At 44.4% G+C, this 23,201-nt stretch overlaps 1 protein-coding gene across 1 annotated transcript in view; it reads right to left on the bottom strand.

Moving 5' to 3' along the window:
• SVOP (SV2 related protein) overlaps positions 1–21,398 on the bottom strand; it is a 109,842-nt gene extending 88,444 nt beyond the window's left edge. Inside the window, exons 1-2 of the mRNA XM_063454688.1 lie at positions 21,226–21,398; positions 5,636–5,796 (exon numbers count right to left, since the gene is read on the bottom strand). Coding sequence (XP_063310758.1) covers positions 5,636–5,796; positions 21,226–21,260 — 196 coding nt within the window. The 5' untranslated portion in view covers positions 21,261–21,398. The remainder of the gene's footprint in view (positions 1–5,635; positions 5,797–21,225) is intronic.
• Between the last annotated feature and the right edge of the window lie 1,803 nt (positions 21,399–23,201).

Genomic DNA, 23,201 nt, shown 5'->3' with positions numbered 1-23,201 from the left:
TTCGGTTTATTACAAGGAGGGAGCTACCGGCGTGCAGCTCCCTCCTTGCATTATGTAAAGACAGAAGCGGCAGGGAGCAGTGCTCCCCACCACTTCATTAGCCCCCCAGGTCCTCCCCTCACTCTATGGGGGTCAATATGACCCCCATAATAGCACAAGGGAGATTCAAATCTCCCCAATGCCCCTACTCGCTATATCGCGAGTAGGGGCATGTCCACTAAACAGTGAGCAGCCTGTGGCTGCTCACTGTAAAAAAAAAAAAAAAAAAAAAAGGGTAATAAGGGGGGGACGGGGGACCTACTGTCCTCCCCCGCCGGCCCCCACCCCTGGACGGCGGGTGGGGGCCATAATGGGAATGAGGGGGGACCTACTGTCCTCCCCTCAGGCCCCCACCCCTGGGCGGCGGGTGGGGGCCATAATAGTAATAAGTGGGGGGGGGACCTACTGTCCTCCACCCCCCGGCCCCCACCCCTGGGCGGCGGGTGGGGGCCATAATAGTAATAAGGGGGGGGGGACCTACTGTCCTCCACCCCCCGGCCCCCACCCCTGGGCGGCGGGTGGGGGCCATAATAGTAATAAGGGGGGGGGACGGGACCTACTGTCCTCCCCCCCCAGGCCCCCACCCCTGGGCGGCGGGTGGGGGCCATAACAGTAACAAGGGGGGGGGGGGACCTACTGTCCTCCCCCCCGGCCCCCACCCCTGGCCGGCGGGTGGGGGCCATAATAGTAATAAGGGGGGGGGATCTACTGTCCTCCCCCCCCCCCCGGCCCCCACCCCTGGGCGGCGGGTGGGGGCCATAACGATAATGGGGGGGGACCTACTGTCCTCCCCCCGCCCCCACCCCTGGGCGGCGGGTGGGGGCACTAAGTAAATTCCCCCCCCCCCCCCATCAAGGTGACTAGGGGTGCCCAAGCCCCTAGTCACCCACCCCCCACCCAAATAAAAAATGCCCCTACCTACCCCCCTCACCCTAAAAAATAGTGAGGGGGGAATAAAATTGCTAACCTGTAAAGTAAAATTAAACTTACCATTCGACGTCTTCTTTTTTCTAAAATCTTCATTTTTCAGCCCCAAAAAAGGCCAAATAAAAAACCATCATAGCCGTCGAACTAAAAATAAAATAAAAAACCCGAGCGCAAAAAAAAAAACCTGACGAAAAAGAAAAAACCCGAGCGCACAAAAAAAAAAATCCATCTTCACCCATGGAGGGCTCCGCGCAGACTGAGCTCCGCAGGGCTGGGCAAGGCTTATAAAGCCTTGCCCCGCCCTGCAATTAGCCTAAGAACACTCTGATTGGTGGGTTTAAGCCAATCAGAGTGCTCTTTGTCATTTTACAAGCGTGGGAAAGTTCTTTGGAACTTTCCCACGCTTGTAAAATGACACAGAGCACTGTGATTGGATGGCTTGAAACCCATCCAATCACAGTGCTCTGTGTCATTTTACAAGCGTGGGAAAGTTCCAAAGAATTTTCCCACGCTTGTAAAATGACACAGAGCACTGTGATTGGATGGCTTGAAATCCATTCAATCACAGTGCTCTGTGTCATTTTACAAGCGTGGGAAAATTCCAAAGAACTTTCCCACGCTTGTAAAATGACACAGAAGCACTGTGATTGGATGGCTTGAAATCCATCCAATCACAGTGCTCTGTGTCATTTTACAAGCGTGGGAAAGTTCTTTGGAACTTTCCCACGCTTGTAAAATGACACAGAGCACTGTGATTGGATGGATTTCAAGCCATCCAATCACAGTGCTCTGTGTCATTTTACAAGCGTGGGAAAATTCTTTGGAACTTTCCCACGCTTGTAAAATGACACAGAGCACTGTGATTGGATGAATTTCAAGCCATCCAATCACAGTGCTCTGTGTCATTTAACAAGCGTGGGAAAATTCTTTGGAACTTTCCCACGCTTGTAAAATGACACAGAGCACTGTGATTGGATGGATTTCAAGCCATCCAATCACAGTGCTCTGTGTCATTTTACAAGCGTGGGAAAATTCCAAAGAACTTTCCCACGCTTGTAAAATGACACAGAGCACTGTGATTGGATGGATTTCAAGCCATCCAATCACAGTGCTCTGTGTCATTTTACAAGCGTGGGAAAATTCCAAAGAACTTTCCCACGCTTGTAAAATGACACAGAGCACTGTGATTGGATGGATTTCAAGCCATCCAATCACAGTGCTCTGTGTCATTTTACAAGCGTGGGAAAGTTCCAAAGAATTTTCCCACGCTTGTAAAATGACACAGAGCACTGTGATTGGATGGATTTCAAGCCATCCAATCACAGTGCTCTGTGTCATTTTACAAGCGTGGGAAAATTCCAAAGAACTTTCCCACGCTTGTAAAATGACAAAGAGCACTCTGATTGGCTTAAACCCACCAATCAGAGTGTTCTTAGGCTAATTGCAGGGCGGGGCAAGGCTTTATAAGCCTTGCCCCGCCCTGCGGAGCTCAGTCTGCGCGGAGCCCTCCATGGGTGAAGATGGATTATTTTTTTGTGCGCTCGGGTTTTTTCTTTTTCGTCGGGTTTTTTTTTTTGCGCTCGGGTTTTTTATTTTATTTCTAGTTCGACGGCTATGATGGTTTTTTATTTGGCCTTTTTTGGGGCTGAAAAATGAAGATTTTAGAAAAAAGAAGACGTCGAATGGTAAGTTTAATTTTACTTTACAGGTTAGCAATTTTATTCCCCCCTCACTATTTTTTAGGGTGAGGGGGGTAGGTAGGGGCATTTTTTATTTGGGTGGGGGGTGGGTGACTAGGGGCTTGGGCACCCCTAGTCACCTTGATGGGGGGGGGGGGATTTACTTAGTGCCCCCACCCGCCGCCCAGGGGTGGGGGCCGGGGGGGGGCAGTAGGTGTCCCCCCCCCTTAGTACTATGATGGCCCCCACCCGCCGCCCAGGGGTGGGGGCCGGGGGGGGGGAGGACAGTAGGTCCCCCCCCCCTATTACTATTATGGCCCCCACCCGCCGGCCAGGGGTGGGGGCCGGGGGGGAGGACAGTAGGTCCCCCCCCCTTGTTACTGTTATGGCCCCCACCCGCCGCCCAGGGGTGGGGGCCTGGGGGGGGGGAGGACAGTAGGTCCCCCCCCCTATTACTATTATGGCCTCCACCCGCCGGCCAGGGGTGGGGGCCGGGGGGGAGGACAGTAGGTCCCCCCCCCCCTACTACTATTATGGCCCCCACCTGCCGCCCAGGGGTGGGGGCCGGGGGGGAGGACAGTAGGTCCCCCCCCCCCCTTTATTAACATTATGGCCCCCACCCGCCGCCCAGGGGTGGGGGCCGGGGGGGGAGGACAGTAGGTCCCCCCCCCCTCATTATCTTTATGGCCCCCACCCACCGCTCAGGGGTGGGGGCCGGGGGGGGGGGGGACAATAGGTCTCCCTCCCTTATTTTACTTAACGGCCCCCACCCGTCATTTAGAGGTGGGGGGCAATATTTATTTATTTTTTTTTCTACAGTGAGCAGCCACAGGCTGCTCACTGCTTACTAGACATGCCCCTACTCGCGGTATAGCGAGTAGGGGCATATTATTTACTAATACCAAGTCATTTTTACTTGGTGTTAGTAAATTTGGCTGAAAGACCAGTTTAGGTCTTTCAGCCTTTTAGTAGATAGCTCCCTGATACCGTGGGAATTAGGGAGTTATCTACTAAGCGGCTGCAAGATGCAGCCACAGCAATGAATAGGATCGGAGTTTCATTCATTTGAATGAAATTCCGATCCGAACAAAGTACCGAATTGCATCCTAACACCAATGGAGAAACAGTGCTCATTCTGTTAGGATGCAATTCGGCAGTTTTGCCGGCGTTCTGTCTAAGTGACAGGACTTTCGGCAATACTGACAGGAAGCATTGTGGGAACAGGGAGGAAAGCTAGGGATCATGGGAAAATTGCTCTGACCAGCGGAAATGAAGCACACTTTGCTCCTCCGCTGGTCAGAGCTGGTCAAGCGGAGGAATCCCATAAGACAAAGAGTCCCTACTTTGTCTTATGGTTTTAAAGAAAACTAAAGAAGAATGGAAGAAATGAATAACAGATCCCGAGAGAGGGTGAGAAGAGGAAGAGATTGAGGAAAGGTAAGTTCGGCATGACAGTGCCGCTTTAAGTAAAACAGTCGTGCTGAAGAGACATAAAAAAAGGTTAACAGTGGTTTAACTGCGAATGAATTATACTAGACATGGTGCTTATAGCCAAACAGACTGACTACACATGAGTTAATATGCAATAATGCAGGAATGAAATTCTAAGCAAACACGTCTATGTATCAAACACAACATTGCAATCTGGGATATAAGAGATATTAGACATGCAGATAAACTATGGAATTAAAAAGAGAAGATACAAATCAGATTGTTATAGTATGACACGAGAATGAAACCACCAAGTATAGCGGTAGTTGGGCACTAGATGACAATTAGGGTAGAAACAGCAGGGGGTGGGGCTCAAAAGGAGAGACACTGAAAAGGAATATGGAACTGCATGAGGGCAGTCATAGTGGCCTGAACAATAAAGCGGGGGCTACAGCCCAGACATACTGTCAGGGTGAGTGACCCTTCAGTAACAGCTTGTTTAGCCAATGTTCAATGCATGCATGGTCCAGGGAAATCGAGATGATAGTCCGAGTGTCCCATTCCCCTACAGTGCACTATTGCTCTTTATTTCCAGGCTTCATCAGGGACCTGTGTCCACCAACTACCAGCTGTACCTTTCGTAGGCAGGAAGGAGGCACGATGTCTTGGGAAGTGATGTGTCTCCCTGGTGCATGGCCTGCGCTTGCCCCCACATCACTCTGTATATTATATACAACTACAACTGTTTTACCACTTCATATATTAAATACAACAGTTTATTGTCACATCACTCTGCACATTAAATACAAGTGTTTACGGTTACAACACTCAGCACATTCTATACCACTATGCTACACAACCCTGCAAGTTATATACCACTGCCTATTGTTACCTCAATTTGCACATTGTATACCATTATATATTGTTACATCACGCTGTGTATTATACACCACTCTCTCCTGTTACATCACCCTGTATATTATACACCACTATCTACTGTTTTATCACCCTGTATATTACATACCACTGTTTACTGTTAACTCACTATGTATATTATATACCACTGCATATTGTATAAACTTAAAAATAATGTCTGAGCCAACTGTGACTCAGCTGAACATGAACTCTGGAAAGTTGGTGGCCATATTTGAGAATCTTAGTGGGGGATACTTCCCAGCTCAGGATCATCTAATTTGTCTATACTTATTCAAGAGAACTATAAATGTACATTTGGGACATTCTCTGATTTCCTTCTTTCTTTAAGGGGTCTTAACAGACTCTGACGTATGACCTTATACATTGCAATTCACCATAATCAATTTACTGTGCTCCTAGAGTGCAATCCTTTACTAATGCTATAATTTTCCTACGGTGATTCATTTGTTGCTATATGCACTGTATTGAGCCATTTAGGCAATCATTATTTTACTTAATCTTGATTTGCATGTATTTCTACTTGTGTTTGTAACTTGCATATATCATGCAATCAAAGAGAATGACAAAAAAAAAAGAAAAGAAAATGTCTAAGAAAAAAAAGTAATATGAGCTTGTATACATACCATCAGTTGGGTTAGCGAATTCCTTTGGCACTGTAGTTCCATCTTCCAGCTCCACAGCTTCCAAATCTGTGTGAACGGGTCTAATCTCAATTTCATGTTCTCCCGATATGTTGTCCTCTTCAGATCTAGAACTTTCCCCTGTCCGTCGAAATTTGACAACTCTGGGAGAAAAAAAAAGTACACATTGTTTAGTTTTTTACAAAACGTCAACATTCTAAATGCATATTTTACTAAAATGTTTGCATTGTTAATGTGAGAAGTCTACTATAGCATGTTGTCTTCCATCTCCTTAGCAGTAAGAGTGAATGCAAAAATATACTGATAGGTCCAAAACCGAATGTTCATTCATGACTAGGCAGATTCCTTTGAAGTTACTTTATAAATTAGAAGAATGCCATCGTTGGTGATATTCACATACATTAAAACATTTTGGCATACACTACTGCTTCAAAGTGAATAAGATGAATAAGAAAGTATTCTCAGTTTAATGGCAAACATGTGACTTTTCAAATTTCTAGACTTCTGTACGGTACTGGTAGGGGTCCTAATGTCACATACAGACCCTTCTCACCACCTCCCAGATGTCCTCCCAAGAACCACCTTCCAGAGTTTCATTGAGATCCTGTTTGCATTTCTGACAATACGTTGGGTTTCCCACAATACAGGAAGGAAACAAGTTATATATCATTGTAATAAGGCCCTTTTCAATTAAACCACAGTCACAGACCCTCTCTCGACTAGCAAAGTCCCTGATTTGTATGTAACAGAGGTAGTCTTTTGTGGACATGGAGGCTACCAGCCTGAGTTCAGCAAAAGCAATCACAAAATGGCTTCTATAAAAGTTGATGACATCTTTGTAGACCCATATGCTCTAGCTCCCTGAGATCCTGAGGTGCCATTGCCTGAACAAAACCCCTATTCTAGAGAAAATGGGTCATAAGAGAAATGGTAGCGATGAAGGAAAATGTATTTTTCAAGATTGAAGAAAATATATTTCAAGTCTCGTTTGGGCATGATCCTTTAATGTTTTGTTATACATTTTCACAAAACAGAGATACATAATAACACGAACATTCAAATAATGCAGCATACTGGTTTGTTCCTCTTGAAATTTTTAAAAATGTATTTTAAAAAAGAGTGGAGTCATAGAATATAAAAAATAAGCTGTACCCCTCAGTGTGTTACCAGAGTTAATTTCGGTGCTGTAACAATAATGCAGTAGCTGTACCACTGGGACGAATCATCACGTATGTGTCTCTGACTGAAGGGAAATTTCATCAGCATCAGTGGCAAAGAATAATAGCTAGACTGTAAGTCAACAGTCCTTGCTTTATTTTATCAACATCTCAAAATATTTCACACTGGCCGATTTTGAAGGTGAAAAAAACAGTAGTGAAACATGGAATACTATGCACAAACTAAGAACAAAAGAATTACAAAGCACAGGTCAGCAATGTGTAAATCTAATAATATGACAGATAAAGAGCATAACCACATGACTGAGCACTACACCACAACTCGCCATATACTTTCTATTATTATGGGTTATTTGCACAGGTAGCCAATAATATGTAACTTAAAAACAACCCAGTTTTGACTCTAGTCTAGGGTGTTCTAAATAATGCTGGAATCAACGGAGAAATTAAATTTAATACTTATAAATACAGCCCACTGTAGCAGTTTTGGTTCCAGTAGTGCCCTGTTGCCCACCCAATGTAAGCAGTTAAAGCGTTTAAGAATGGTTTGACAACTTACCAGGATCCTGCCACCATTGCTGCAGAAAGCTCATGCAAGGAGTATTTTGTTAGCTCTAAAGAACTAAGTGGGCTGCAAGCTCTCAGCCAATGCGTGTCACCCTGCAAGGCCAGGCTTATCTCAGTGGTAGGAGCTTCCAGCAACAGTGGAGGCAGGCGGGCATGCAACTATGTAGTTCCCCCCCCCCCCTCCATTCCTTAGTGGTCTCTTATCTTCCCCCCTGCCCCTTAGTGGTCTCCTCTCCTTGTGTAACGAGAATATACGCCTACACGCAGGATCCAGCTAAACAGAAGGCAGAACAGAGGAAAGATACGTCTACCGGACCTTAGAATGGCCGGACTCGACGTATATAGGAGAAGTACAGAGTCAGGAACAATCCGAGGTCAAGGGCACAAAGAGACAGCGGAAACGAGGACAAGCCGGGGTCTGGTACACAGGAAACAGCAAGCCGGCAAACAGAACAGACAAGGATAAAGCGAAAACGAAGTCAGAATACAAAGTCAAGGTCAAGTACGGAGGAACACAACTGAACACAACAAGCACTAAAGGGAACTGTAGCAGAAACCACGATAGGGCAAGGAACTAAGGGAAAAGGGTAAGTATAAATAGGTTCGAAACTAATGTGATTGGCTCCTGTCACTTCCACACCCCCAAAAGGTAAGTGTATGGGGTGTGTGGGATGACAGGGGCCAATGGGAGCCTTTAGGCAATTTAGGCTCCCACTGTCTCTTTAAGAGCGCGCCAGAGACTCGCGGCGCGCTCTTAAATTCAGGCGGGACATGTGACCGCATCTCGCGGTCACTGCCCGCCTTCCTGTCTGAAGCGTCGGATGAGCCGCGCGCAGCTTGAAGAGAGGACCGCGGCCGGACCCTGGGAAAGGTGAGTAACGCTACAGTACCCCTCCCTGAGGACACGCCCCTGGGCGGGCAGGACTAGGTCGGGCAGGAAAACGTGAATGGAAACAACGCACAAGGCGGGGAGCATGAACAGCATCAGCAGAAATCCAACTGCGCTCCTCAGGCCAGTGGCGTACATACCAGGGTCGCAGGGGTCGCGGCTGCGACCGGGCCCGGCCCACCAGGGGGCCCGGCCGCCCCTGCGACCCGGTATGTACGCTCTGGGCCAGCCTCTTCTCCTGGGGGGCCCAGGAGCCGGCCACCTCCGGGCCCCCCGAGGCTGGCCCTGCTTACACCCGGCGGCCGGCGGGTGCGCGAGGGAGCACTCTCCCCTGAGTGCTTCCTCTTCAGCTCCCTCGCGCACCGCACTGATACCGGAGCCGGAAGATGATGTCATCTTCCGGCGCCGGTATCAGTACGCGGCGCGCGAGGGAGCTGAAGAGGAAGCACTCAGGGGAGAGTGCTCCCTCGCGCGCCCGCAGGACCAGCCAGCCTGCCGGGTGACCGGCCCCCCCAGGAGCCCAGCAGCACCACTGGACCCCAGGGAATCCCCTCAGCACTCCAAAAGGTAAGGAGGCTGGGGGGATTAAATTAAAAAAAAAACATGTGTAAGTGTAAGTGTGTGTGAGTGTTAGTGTGTGTGTGTGTGAGTGTTAGTGTGTGTGTGTGAGTGTGAGTGTGTTAGTGTGTGTGTTAGTGTGTGAGTGTTAGTGTGTGTGAGTGTGAGTGTGTGTGTGTTAGTGTGTGTGTGTGTGTTAGTGTGTGTGTGTGTTAGTGTGTGTGAGTGAGTGTTAGTGTTAGTGTGTGTGTGTGTGTGTAAGTGAGTGTTAGTGTGTGTGTGTGTTAGTGTGTGTGTGAGCGTGTGTGTGTGTTAGTGTGTGTGAGCGTTAGTGTGTGTGTGTGTGTGTTAGTGTGAGTGTTGGTGTTTGTGTTAGAGTGTGTGTCTGCTAGTGAGTGTCAGTGAGTGTGTTACTGTGTGTGTCTGTTACTGAGTGTGTGTGTGTGTTAGTGAGTCTGTTTGATGTCTGTTAGTGAGTGTGTGTTTGTCAGTGAGAGTGTATGTTTTGTAAGTGAGTGTGTATGTATATCTGCCGCTGAGTGTGTCTTTGTCAGTAAATGTGTGTGTCTGTTAGCTAGTGTGTATGCATTTGTTCGTGAGAGTGTGTGTGTGTCTTCAGCACTTACCTTTCTCCAGCGCCGGACTCCCATGGCGCTGGGGATCCCTCCGCCTCTCAGCTCCGAATGCGCATGCACGGCAAGAGCCGCGCACGCATTCAAACCGCCCATAGGAAAGCATTACTCAATGCTTTCCTATGGACGTTCAGTGTCTTAAAATGGCGGAAGCGCCTCTAGCGGCTGTCAGTGAGACAGTCACTAGAGGCTGGATTAACCCTCAGTGAAACATAACAGTTTCTCTGAAACTGCTATGCTTTCAGCTGCAGGGTTAAAACTAGAGGGACCTGACACCCAGACCACTTCATTGAGCTGATGTGATCTGGGTGTCTGTAGTGGTCCTTTAAGTGTGTGTGCATCTGCATGCAGTGGCGTACATACCGCGGTCGCAACCCCTGCGACCAGGTGCCCGCCACCATGTGTTGCTGCCCCGGCCCGCGCAGAGTAAGCGCGAGGGGGGGGCCCACGGATCAATTTTCGCACCGGGGCCCCATGGGTCATGTGTACGCCACTGCCTCAGGCCCATAACCCTTCCAATGTACCAAGTACTGAAGCCGACCCCTAAGGAAACGAGAGTCAAGAACAGCAGACACTTCGAATTCCTCATGACCCTCCACAGAGACAGGAGGAGGAGGAGGAGCATGCCGGGTATAGCGGTTGCGCACGTAAGGCTCTTAGATTCAGGCGGGACATGTGACCGCATCTCGCGGTCACTGCCCGCCTTCCTGTCTGAAGCGTCGGATGAGCCGCGCGCGGCTCGTGCAGCCACAGGACTGCGCGCGGCTTGAAGAGAGGACCGCGGCCGGCCCCTGGGAAAGGTGAGTAACGCTACACCTTGTCCCTTAGTTGTCTCCCTTCCCCTTAGTGGTTTCCTTTCCCACAATTCTCTGTCCCTTAGTGGTTTCCTCTCCCCTCCCTTCCCTGTCCCTTAGTGGTCCTCTCCCCTCCCTGTCCCTTAATAGTCCTCCCCCTCACCTTCTCTGTCCCTTAGTTTATCTCTCCCCTCCCTTCCCTGTTTCTTCGTGTACCTCTCCCCTCCCTGTTCCAAAAAGTACCTCTCCCCTACCTTTTCTGTCCCATAGTTTTACTTTCTTCTCAGTGTCCCTTAGTGTTTCTCTCCTCTCCCTGTTCCTTAGTGTTCCCCCCTTGGTGTTTCCCTCCCCTCCCTTCCATGTCCCTTAGTGTTTCTCTGCCCTCGCCTTCATGTTCCTCTCCCCTCCCTGTCCTTTAGTGGTCCTCTCCCCTGCTCTTCCTGTCCCTTAGTGTGTTTCTCCCCCCTTCCATGTCTCTTAGTTGTCCTCTCCCCTCCCTGTCCTTTAGTGTTTCTCTCCCTTCCTCTCCTTGTCCCTTAGTGTTCCCACCCACCTTAGTGTTCCTCTCCCCTTTCTGTCCCTTTATGTACCCCCCCCCCGTGTGTTCCTCCCCCTCCTTTCCCTGGTATGCCACATTAACTCTTTTGTAGCTCAGCCAAGCGGAGTGGACTGGGGAACAGGCGCTTCTGTTTCCTGTACCCAGACTGACAGGAAGTGCTCTCTCAGTGAGCACTTCCTGTCAGTCCAGCCGGGTACAGGAATCAGAAGCTCCTGTACCGTAGTACGCTCCGCGTGGCCACGCTACACTAAGAGACTGGCAGGAAGGAAACTGTGCGCTTCCCTCCTGTCAGGTCACTCGTATCTTGCGCCCCAAGACGGCCACCTGGACGCGCCGGCCCTGTCACAGGAACAACTAGCTTATTGTATTTGTTATGGTGAGTATAATCATTCCCTTCAGGCTTCTTGCTGTAAACACTGTTTCTTCAGAGAAAATGCAGTGTTTACATTACACTTTACCCCATACACTGTTTTTTATTTACATTACAGCCTAACTCCACTGGCTGCTCCTCAGGTGACTCCGAGAGGTGTTTCCTGGGGCAATGCTGCACACTATGCAGTACTGGCATTCAGTGTCTCCACCCTCTGCATGGAAACACTGAACTTTCCTCATAGAGATGCATTGATTCAATTCATCTCTATGAGGAGATGCTGATTGGCCAGGGCTGTGTTTGACTTGTGCTGGCTTTGCCTCTGATCTGCCTCCTTGACAGTCTCAGCCAATCCTATGGGGAAGCATTGTGATTGGCTCAGACCACTACTTCTGATGATGTCAGCAGACAGTGGGCAGGTCAGATGCAGACAGAGGCAGAGCCAGCAGCTGAAGACATGAATACAAGTACGATTTTACTATATTTAGGGAGGCAAGAGGGGGCCAGTGGGGCTAGATCAAGCATTTCAAACTAAAAGTCTGGCAGGGGCAACATAAACAGTTTAAGTTTATGTGGGCAGCAAAAAAAAAAACTTACATTTTCATAGAAACATAGGTTAATTTTAAAAAGTACAGTATATATATCTAAAAAAAAAAAACAGCATCCCCCTCTACTAAACCACAGCACCCCCCTCTACGAAACCACAGCACCCCCCTCTACCACCATGTGCCAAATCTGATCCTCCCATTAACACACACACAGACATACACAGACAGACACACACACTGACAGACACACACACACAGACACACTGACAGACAATACACACTGACAGACACACTCACTCACAGACAGACACACACTCACACATACTCACTGACAGACAGACACACACATGCAGACATACTGACACACACACACACACTCTCACTGACAGACACATACATACTCACTGACAGACACACACACATACTCACTGAGAGACAGACACACACACATACTCATTGACAGACACACACACACACTCACTGAGAGACAGACAGACACACACACAATGACAGACACACATACTCACTGACAGACACACACACGCATACAGACACACTGACACACACACATACTCACTGACAGACACACACATTTACACATTCTTGCACTCACATCATTTAATTTATTGTTCCCTACCTTTGGGAGCTAGTGGGGATCTTCTGTCTGGAGATCTCCTTCCTGCTCCTCACTGCTCCCTCGCGAGGTTTAGTGATGCCGGGTGCCAGAATATGATGTCATATTCCAGAGCCCGGCTTCACTACAGACGCCGCGCGCGAGGGAGCAGTGAGGAGCAGGAACACTGAGCTCCCTCCTGGCCCTCCTCCCCGACGGGCAAGTTTTAGCAGAGTAGGGACCTGCAATGTGGAGAATGCAGATGCCTATTCTGCTTTAACACCAGCATGTACTAGCGGCACACAGGGCCGCAAAGATGGTCCTTTGGGCCGCATGCGGCCCGCTAGTTTGACCTGTTTGGGCTAGATGGTGGTTTTAACACTACAGGGCCAGGAATAAATGTTTGTGTTCCTGACCTTATTGTGTTCCTTTAAGAAATGCAGGAGAAACATAATGGATTGCTGATTGAGAAGATTCTGAAAGGTTTAAACCATTTGCAATTCATATTACGGTGATGGAAAAGTACCCTTTGTAGAGTTTAAATAAACAATTAGTAAGTTTTGAATGTACTGACAAATACTGTGCTAGCTTAAAAAACAAGAGTGTCAAAAGTGAGTAAAATAAATTAGGTCCAAGCACTCGGGATTGCTGCAGAAAGGCAGGTTTATTGGAACAAAAAGTGCACCGTTTCGGCCTACACAGAGGCCTTTATTGAGTGAGTAATGTGACTCCTAGATTTAAAATAACGGGCAACTCTAATATTATTTGTTACAATTGCAGCAAAAGAGGGTACAGGGCCGGAGCGTGCTCAAAGAGTCAAATTTACTTTAAGCAAACCAGACATGAACTGTACTAAATTCATAATCCAAAATACAACAGCCTCTCTTACCTAATTATTTTTAATGAAAAAGAAGACAAATACTTCTCATGGATGTTACAATATTCAAAATTAGCACAAAATTATAGGTCACTGTAATTATAATTGTGGTGGAATCTCGGTAAAAATAAATTTAGTAGGCCGTGATTGCCACGTGGTATGTGCACGTGCATATGCTGATGTATCGGTCGGTTGGTTGCACGTGGCAACGATTCAATCAGTAGTGTAAGGAGCATGTGCAGGAATAGAGGATATACGAGTATTCCCCTCCTCCATTGTGCTGGGCAAGCCAAGTGGTCAAACAGGAAGTTAGTCTTTATTCTGTTGATTGGGTTAGAGTACATGTAGGTGGAACTGATTATAGGAGGAGCTATATGTCTATATAAGGGACCTACACTGTACGATCAGGACTCAGATTTTAGCTGTTTTTGGTGACATTAGTCCCTCTGAGTCCCGGTCGGTGAATCGAATAAAGATCTCTTCCTTCCTGAAGAAACCTGTGTCCATCTCTCTGTGCTTGGCTTCCGTCAGTTTCTCCGGTATCATAATGATATTGCAAAGTTACAGAATGTTGTAAAATGAATGAACATCAAAAATTTTAAAAATAAATTAAAATTGTTATGTCTGACCAAACTGTTAAATTTGCACTCAAGGAAAATTGTTCAGAGTAGAAGTAAAGAGCATGATGCCAGAGCAACAGCAGCACTACAACTGCTGCATACTGTCTAGATCCAGATACGAAATGGTTGCAAGTTCCCCCAGCACAAGAGTTACAGCATAGGTGTACGTTATACCGCTCTAGACACAGTGAGCATGTGGATAGAGGTTAAAGTTGATTGAATCGGGGGGGTGAATCGTAAATTGTAAAGTAAAATATATCAAGCTTGCATTTTTCCACAGAAAGTGAAGTGGACAGAGGTCATTGTGGTGAGAGGGAATTTATAATCCCAAAAATAAAAAAAATATTTCTCCATTTTCCCCATATGTGTTCTACATCTTAGAACACACTGTTCACATAATGAAAGCAACACTAATTTAAACAATGCAAACTGAGGAAAGCAGCTTTCCTTTAAAATCAAGTTTGTAGCATAATACACTGAAGAAATCTATGCCAAACCATTAGGTAAATCCTTCGACACATTCCAACATCTTTTCTTTTCCCCCATTTTTACTATCCATGTCTAGTTATATCGAGCCATTGGTGTATTGATTGCAATGTAATCTACAATATATGTATTTACTCTACATTTTCTAATATACCATTCTTACAGTGGTAGCTTTAAATAGATTAGTAATTGATTATACATCAGTCATCAGTATATTAAACAGAATCAGGTGGAATCAGGCGAGACAAATATTGGCATCTGGGGAAGGACAAGTACATGATTTGTATTGCCTCAGTAAAATCTCAATGCAAATTAAAATGTTGCCCCACTGAGATTTACTGGCACAAGGATCATAAATCCTTCTTTGGTACCAGACAAACTCCCTGTACCTGTGGAAGGTTTAGACATCTCTTTAAGTCTGTTTTGTCCATCTAGCACAGCCTTTACTTGTTACCTAAACAGTATTTACCATCACAGCCGGTATTTGAGGCAGTCTGGCTGGTGCCAGTATTGCAAAAATACCAACAATGCAAAGGACAGTATTTCGCTCTGACTGGAGATTTGGAAAGTTGATGAGAGAAATGGTGCCAGAATATCCACCTTTATCAGACCTTGTATTATACACTCACATACACTCTCAGAAATAGTGTACACATATTACATTACACACACTGTCAGACATAGTACATACATTGTAAGTAGGATTGTGTTCTTGTTTTTTATTGAAATAATTTTCCCCTTTCAAATGTTTTTCCCCCTCTTATAATACTCCCTGTGGTGTTACATAACATCTGGTGACATAATTAATTATCCAAATTAGCTTAAACAGAATTTTTTTTCCAAGAAAGATGGCAATCCTACTGGAATGCCCTCTGCCTGTAGGGTCTGGGCCCTGAATAGGTATCTTGAAGATGGAAGTGCATAAGGACTATGGATGTTTATGGACCGATGATGATAAAGGAGCTACACAACAGCTCCAGCTTTTCAGAGTTAGAAAAGTTGAGAAAGGTCCTCCAGAATCCTAATCTATACATTCTATAAATCTCAGCTATTAGCTTCCCAGCAGAATCCAGCTGCAGTTGCCATGGTGTTGCAACAAAGTGCTACTTAATTTACCCAGAGCTTCCATTGCTTACACCAACACCTACACCACTGTAAGCAGTCAATATTGCTAGTGGTTCCAGTGGATGACAAGTTGGACAAACACAGGCCTGAGATTAGCCAGTAACTGTAGATGTTACCAGCATAATCGATATTTCAATATAAGTGGGATTGGCCATGTCAGTAACAGTTTGACTGTAAATTAATATTTAATACACAGTAAGGCTGTATTAAATATGACAGTACATTCTGTATGGATCTCCTTTGCTCTTCCTGTAAAGGAAATGTTCAAGGGATGTGGAGCACAAAACATCCTCCTCCTTGTAAGCATAACATGTGGATATAAACATATAATACATTGAATTTGTAAAAGAAATTTTAAATTAATGTGTACCCAAACATAGAGACTCCTTGACTTGGGCTAATGGATCTTTGTCACTCAGATTACTGCTAGAATTATATTTGTCCAATTCTTGGCTTGGAGAGTGACTATTTTGTATGCTGTCCATGGCCTACCCACTCAGCAGACAGTTGTCACCTTCTCTAGGATTTAATCCTCAACCAACGTGAAATCTTTTTTTTCCCTTAAGACCTTCCACTATTTATGTTTCCTCTTCTTGTGAGTAGCATATTGAGAATTGTATAATGAAGTCGTTCTGGCTAAACAAACAGGGTTCAAGTGCTCTAAGCTAGGATGAAGCAAGTCTATTATGTCACTGCCAACACCAGGCTTCAGGAGACCGCAATTTAAAAAAATTTAAACATGGGTACTTATTTGCCAAGTTGAACACTTTACTGTTAAAGGGTTACTCTAACCACCATGACCACTTCTGCTTTTAGAAATGGTCATGGTGGTAGGAGACTGCAGGTGTGGTGCTTCTGCTTGAGATAATGCACATTTATGAGAAGCATTTGACTGGACTGTGAGCAGGCAGCAGTGCCATCAATGACTGGCATGGAAACCAACATAGGGAGCTTTGCCCAGCACTTGATTATAAATTGTTCTTTATTTGAGGGTTTATGAGGATAGGGGACCTAGTGAATAATGTTCAGAATCGCAGTGTAAACAAAGTAAAACAATTTTATACAAAGGGTTAGAGTTCCTGTTTGAAATAACCAGGCTGTGACTCTTGGGGAGCTGAAGAATTTTTAAAAATCAAATATATGTTTGCCTAAATTCTGCAATCTGGCTTTCAATTCACCACAATTCAGTGTTTTATGAATATACCCCTTTGTGTGCAATTGAGTGATGAGCTGTAATGAAGGGATTTGGTTGTAGAAAGATGCATTAGATAGGTCTGGGAAAATTACCAAAAGGATCATTTAAAGGAATCTCAAGTACTAGAGGTTCCCTCTCCCTCCCACCCCCCAATCCCCAGTTATTGAATTGATAGAAATCCAAAGTAAATGTAAAGAGAATTTCAGACCAAATGAGCTCAAATGAAAATATTCTCCAAGTCAGCTGTGTTTCCAGTGCACTTACTTTGATCTAAAACTTTACAACAGTAAATTACTTTCCTATTGATTACAGGGACACTATAGTCACCAAAACAACTTTAGCATTATGAAGCAGTTTTGGTGTACAGATCAAGCCCCTGCAGTCTCACTGCTCTAATCTCTGTTATTTAAATTACTTTATTTATGCAGCCCTAGGCACAGCTTCGAGCATGTGACTTACACAGCCTTCCTAAACACTTCCTGTAAAGAGTCCTCCAATGTTTACACTTCCTATATTGCAGATTCTATTTAATATAAAATTTCCTGTTTCCTATCTCCTGCTCTGTTAATAGCTTGCTAGACCCTGCATGGGATTCCTGCATGTAATTAAAGTTCAATATACAGAGCAGGAAGGTGGGAAGGTGTGGCTAGGACTTCATAAACAGAAACAAAAGTGATTTAACTTCTAAATGGCAGATAATTGAGCAGTGAGACTACAGGGGCATGATCTATACACAAAAACTGCTTCATTAAGCTAGACTTGTTTTGGGGACTATAGTGTCTCTTTAAACCTGCAATTGTCATGAGATTAATTTTTGAAAAGGCAAAGGAGGGATGCATTTGCAAAATATGCCAGCAGGGTTATGAATTGGGGAAACTGTATTGGTGATAAAGAGGGGGCTATATATATCAAATGTGAGTCAATGGCAGCGGATATTAATTTAGTGAGAATGGAAAACGAACTGGAGAGATAGAGTAAGGGGCATGTCAACTAAGGAGAAAGGAGGCAAAGTGAAATGCAAAGGGACAGAGAAACATTAACTTCCATGTCATAATGTGAGTGAGGGGAGATTTTTGTGTTTGCTTTGTAGGCTGATCAATGGATCCTGTAAGTATTTCAGAACTTTGTCTGTAGTCATCAGTGGAATACAATTAAGCATCCAAGTTCTCAAATTAAATTAAGTAAAAGAGTAGAAAGATTGCAATGTATAAAGCCTAATGAAAATTGCGAAAGTAATAATTTTAAGGAAGATAGAAACTGCAAGATGAACAGTTACATAAAATGATATTTGGCTACGTGGCAAAGTTCTTGCAGTTCTTTTTTCATTTGATACAGTTAATGCATTATAAAGAAATGCATGAAGTTATATGTATTAAAAAAAACACATAAATCTAAATAATAAAAGGTTAAAAAATGCCACCAGTTACAAAAACACATTCATAGATAGGTGCATTAGCATGACCCCTCACAGGCAAGGAAGAGAGTTCACTAATAAAGAGCCTCTCATTCCAGTCTGTGTGTTTTTTCTTATCCCATAAACCTCTGTCTAGAAGAAATTTATGGCACATGTAGTTAAGGCCTCACTCAGCCACAGTTCATCACATACTATAAGTTCAACTGCTGATCAAACAAATAGGAGCAAAAGTCTAGAACTTCTAGAAAAGAGTGGTGGGATTAAGCTCCCAGATTTTACAGAGACAACTAGAAGTAGACCCCTGCTACTGCCTCCTTTCCAGGCCTGCTGAGGGTTTAACTAGACACAAACAAAAACTACTCAACATGGTTTATCTAGCTTCCCGATGTGCCTTATCCCAGAAATGGGTGAGCCAAGAATTACCCCCACTGTCACTAGCCATATGCAAATTCAAGGACAACTACCTAATGTATAAATTGACTGCACAGGTTTGTGGTAACAGTTTATCGAATAACAAAGTGGTGACAAGGGGTCATCAAAGCGGGGGGGGGGGGGGGGGAGGGGAATGATTGCAGGGAACAGATGGGCTGGAGTTCCCGGGGTGGAAGGTTGGTCCAGAGGTTCTTTGTTAACTTTTATGTATCATATGATAATTAGGTGCACCTCAACCAAATTGTACTTGTACTGCGTAGAACTTACTACATTACATATTAACGTGTAATGTAGTAAGTGCTTTGCAGTACAAACTTCACGAGTCACCACAACCCTTTTCGTTTCTTTTAAGTGCACTTGTCATCAATGTATTTTTCGACATGACTTTGTAAACACTATATACTAGCATCTTCTGTTACAAATGTTTTATCAAATGGAAAAACCTATGACATGCATACCTGTTCCTGCACGTCAATAAATAAAGAATTAAAAAAAACATAAACCTGCTGCTATTTGTTTTTTTATCAGTTTATACACATCCCAGTCAGAAGTTTTGGGAAATGGGTTGTGCTCCCTAAACATGTGCTCAACTGTGGCATGAGCTCTCTCTCTCTCGGGAGGTAAAATAATGTCCATCTATGTTGTGCCCATGGCTTATTATAATAAATTACAAGACCAAAGAGTGAGTGGCCTGGGACTACAAAGCATACTGCCCCCACCCTCCCCCATCTCCTCTTCTAAAGTACATTTCAGTAAAAAAAAAAGACTGGGTTTAAACAATGAGCATATCTTCCACTAATCAAAAACATACAGATTTGGCACTGCCAGAATGGTCTGCCTGTTGAAGTAGTGGACAACTTAAGTGAGAATACATAGACAGATAGTCAACAGTAAAGTGTTTGCTATGGAGAAATAATATGATATACACTTTATTTAAAATAAGGATTAATTTGGTTTTAGGGTAGTCCAATGTTAGTGAGAGTTACACAGCCCCTCTACCTGAAAATCCTGGGAATGGAGGTGTGGAGACCGAGTTTTATAGTTTGTCTCCCCAGGAACTTTCACATCACTTCAGTTTGTGAGAGAGACTGAATTAATGGCAGCCTCAGCAAATACCACCTCCTGATGGTCTTCCACCAATATCAGGTAGGCTGGGACATTTATAGGATAACATGTAGAAGCATATTCCATTGTGCAACAGCGATTTTCTTTTTTTTATTATGTTAGGTTATAACATATATTGGCTATAACTAGTGCATGTAAAAATAAATCCAAGCAAAAACAATAGATTTGGGGTAATTTCAAGGAAAAATGATTGAAGGTCAGTTGTATTTGAGGTCTGCACATGGGAACAGGTGTAACTAGAATACCTTAAAGTGGGTCATCTACCGGTAACCCACTGGTGACATTTACTACAAACAGTTCATAGGGGTCACTAGTAGTCACATATGGATGGCATATAGCTTGTGGGCTGCCATTGGGCTCAAACAGAAAGCGCTATTTAACAATTCCACGCAAAATCTCAATAACACGAAAGAGCCCATAAATGTCCATTTGATTTGTATTCTAAAATGCATGTTAAAAGCACTAATTTTATTATATAAAATAAATGTTTTGTTGGTAAATATTTGTATTAAAAGTCATGTTATTTACCACTTGTATCAGTAGGAGGCCAAACGACATGTTTGTGGTGACAAGTGCTACATTCAGTTCATAAGGTTATGAATTACCCACACATGAATGAATTATGGATAAGCGCTAACTGCATCCAGCAAAACAAAATAAGATCAATTCTCTAAGTGGCAATAAATGTCTGTTTTATTAACAAATCATATGCCATAAATAACATACTGACTTTTTAATATCTGTTTATTTTTGTCTCTTGCGATATATATCCACTATATACTAATTGGATGTATTATATACTAGCAGGTTTAAAATCTCTGAATGCTATGACAGTAGTGATGTCTGTAAGTTATTCTAGATATCCATTTTCCTTTGTGTTAATTCTGTCCTCACCGTGTGAACCTACAGACTCACAGTATGTGCTATGAATCTGGCTATGTTGGTCATGTGACTGCACTTTGAGACTGTAAAAAAATCACTTATTGTATCTGTGAATTCATTATAATACTCCATATCCCAGATAATGTTCAACCTTAGCAACAAATCACAATCCGTTATATAATGAAATTATCATTCAGCATCAGCAATGAATTTGCCAATAAGTATACACAATAAAAACACCTAACCATAAAATATCACTGTACCATTGTCTTAATAATTTATATAAACAAAATGTTGCAGTTCCCATAAATCCGATGCAGTGTTTTCATGTCTGAAACAGATCTGCATAGCTCGGTTAAATCATTCATTGTATAACAACATCAAGATTCAGTTTCTAAAAGGCTATGCTATGAAAAGGGTTAAGTGCATGATGTGGTCTGCTGGATATTGAATTATTCATTACAAACATGAATACACCCGCACTAGACACCATATGAATACAAGCACGCACATTCTGAACATTATCAATGCAAATATCCCCCATGATTCAGATAATGTCATATTTAGTGATAGGTCAGGCAGACATCACATACTATGCTCTATGAAAGATGCACATTCTAAGAGGAAGGGGGCCTCTCTCCAACTCTCCATAATTAACCATACGTTCTAAGTATCAGTGCAACAATAGGTTCTTGGTGTTGCACTCACGGTAAATGTCTTAGCTGGAACAAGTCATCCTCCATCTCTGTGTTGTCTATGGGAGAGATGCTGTCACTGATCTCATAGCCGTTCACATTGTGCAGGATTTCAGGAGCTCTGATGGCTAGGCAGCTCCTGAAGCTACTGTTCAAGGCACCAGCTGCAGAAGGAAGGCACTGACAGATGTGTCAGACTTCAGGAATGGTTCCTTGCCAGAATAGCTGGCTACAGAGCCCCTCCTTTAAACTCACATCTAAGCCATTCCACTATTGGTTTTCGTCCATTTTTACAGATTGGATGCTGAAAGCTAAATTGCCAATTGGCGTTTCCCTCTGCCCCTATCGTATTAGATCTTAGCAATGTCATGGACGCAGGGTGGCAAAAAGCTGATTGATAAAACTGAGCAAAGCTCTTAAAAAAACAGCAGCAGCCCCTGTGTAGTAAAAAGGAGGATGTGTTAAAATAATCATTAGTAACACTGCATATTCTAAGCAAAGCTAGTTCAAGTGTTGCAATAGAGACATATAGTAAGTAGCAGTGTACAGTAGTTTGCTGCAAATATAAAAATTAAGGGGGCTGATATAAAAGAGTAATTAGAAGTTCACAAATACTTTATGAATACTGGCATCAACATTCAAAAGTACTCTATGTTTGTAAAGACAAAATCCTCCATCATATAATTTTTGGAAAATTTTGGAGAATACAAAACAGATTTGTGAGCCAGGTGCTTAAGAAATAAATAAAAAGCAAACACATGTGTAAAGGAACACTCCAACCACCATAACCACCACAGGACGATGTTGTGGTTATGGTACTTAGACTGTTACTTCAAAAAGTGATTTGCTGATAAACTTGCATACATCTCTTTTAAACAACACATCCAAAGTAATATAGAAATAATGTAAAAAGCGGAGAACATAACAGGGACACTGGGCAACATTGTGGTGGAATCTCGGTAAAAATAAATTTAGTAGGCCGAGATTACCACGTGGCATGTGTACGTGCATATGCTGACGTATCGATCAGTTGGTTGCACGAGGCAAGATACGATCAGTAGTGTACGGAGCATGTGCAAGAATACAGGATATAGTATTCCCCTCCTCCATTGTGCTGGACAGGCCATGCGGTCAAGCAGGAAGTTAATTCTTATTTGTATTGATTGGTCAAGAGAATGTGCGGGTGGAGCTTAATATGGGAGGAGTTATGTGCCTATATAAGGAGCCTGCACTATTGTCCGGGGCTCAGAACTTGCTGTATTTTGGTGACATTAGTCCCTCTGAGTCCCGATCGGTGAACCGAATAAAGAATCTCTTCCTTCCTGAAGAAACCTGTGTCCATCTCTCTGTGCTTGGCTTCCGTCAGTTTCTCCGGTATCATTTGGTGCATTGGCCGGGAAGCTCATCGTTCAACGGTAGCTGAGAGGCAGAGGCGTGAGACGGTCTATCTTTGCCCACGTTCTCTACAGCTGCACCCCTGAACTTCTGCCTGGACCTCCCTTCGTCTCGGCGCCACTGGTCTGTTGTCCAGGAGATCATCGGCCTTTACGTAAGAAGTGCTGGGGTGTCCCCGTCGATGAGTGTGAACTCAGGTTCAGGAACGAGGAGGTAAGACAACTGCTGTTTTAGACGGCAGACCCACTAGGGGTATACCGATTGTGCGGTAGGCCCATAAGGGGTTTGAATTGTGTATGGAATCTGCCCCCTCTGTCGGAGGGAAGGAGCGAAGGCGCACCGCTCAATCGAACGCTCTTTAGTAAGACCGTTTGATTTGGTTAGTCAGGCGGGGTTCTGGTGTAAATAGCCCTAGCCGGACACCGGTGTCTTGTCTAGACTAGCGTTCTAGGGTGTATATTACGTTCGCTAGGTCGGAGGGACCGGGAGACTAAGCGGCGCCTGTGTAAATTCGGTTCGCTAGCTCTCAACCTATCTTGGCTAAGTGGGAAGGCGTGTAAATTTGGAACCCACTAGATTTTTGATAGTAATCGA

Source organism: Pelobates fuscus, chromosome 5 (genome assembly GCF_036172605.1).
Source record: "Pelobates fuscus isolate aPelFus1 chromosome 5, aPelFus1.pri, whole genome shotgun sequence".
Lineage (NCBI taxonomy): Eukaryota > Metazoa > Chordata > Amphibia > Anura > Pelobatidae > Pelobates > Pelobates fuscus.
Note: the sequence above shows the minus strand (reverse complement) of the source record. Positions and strands in the feature narration are given on the sequence as shown.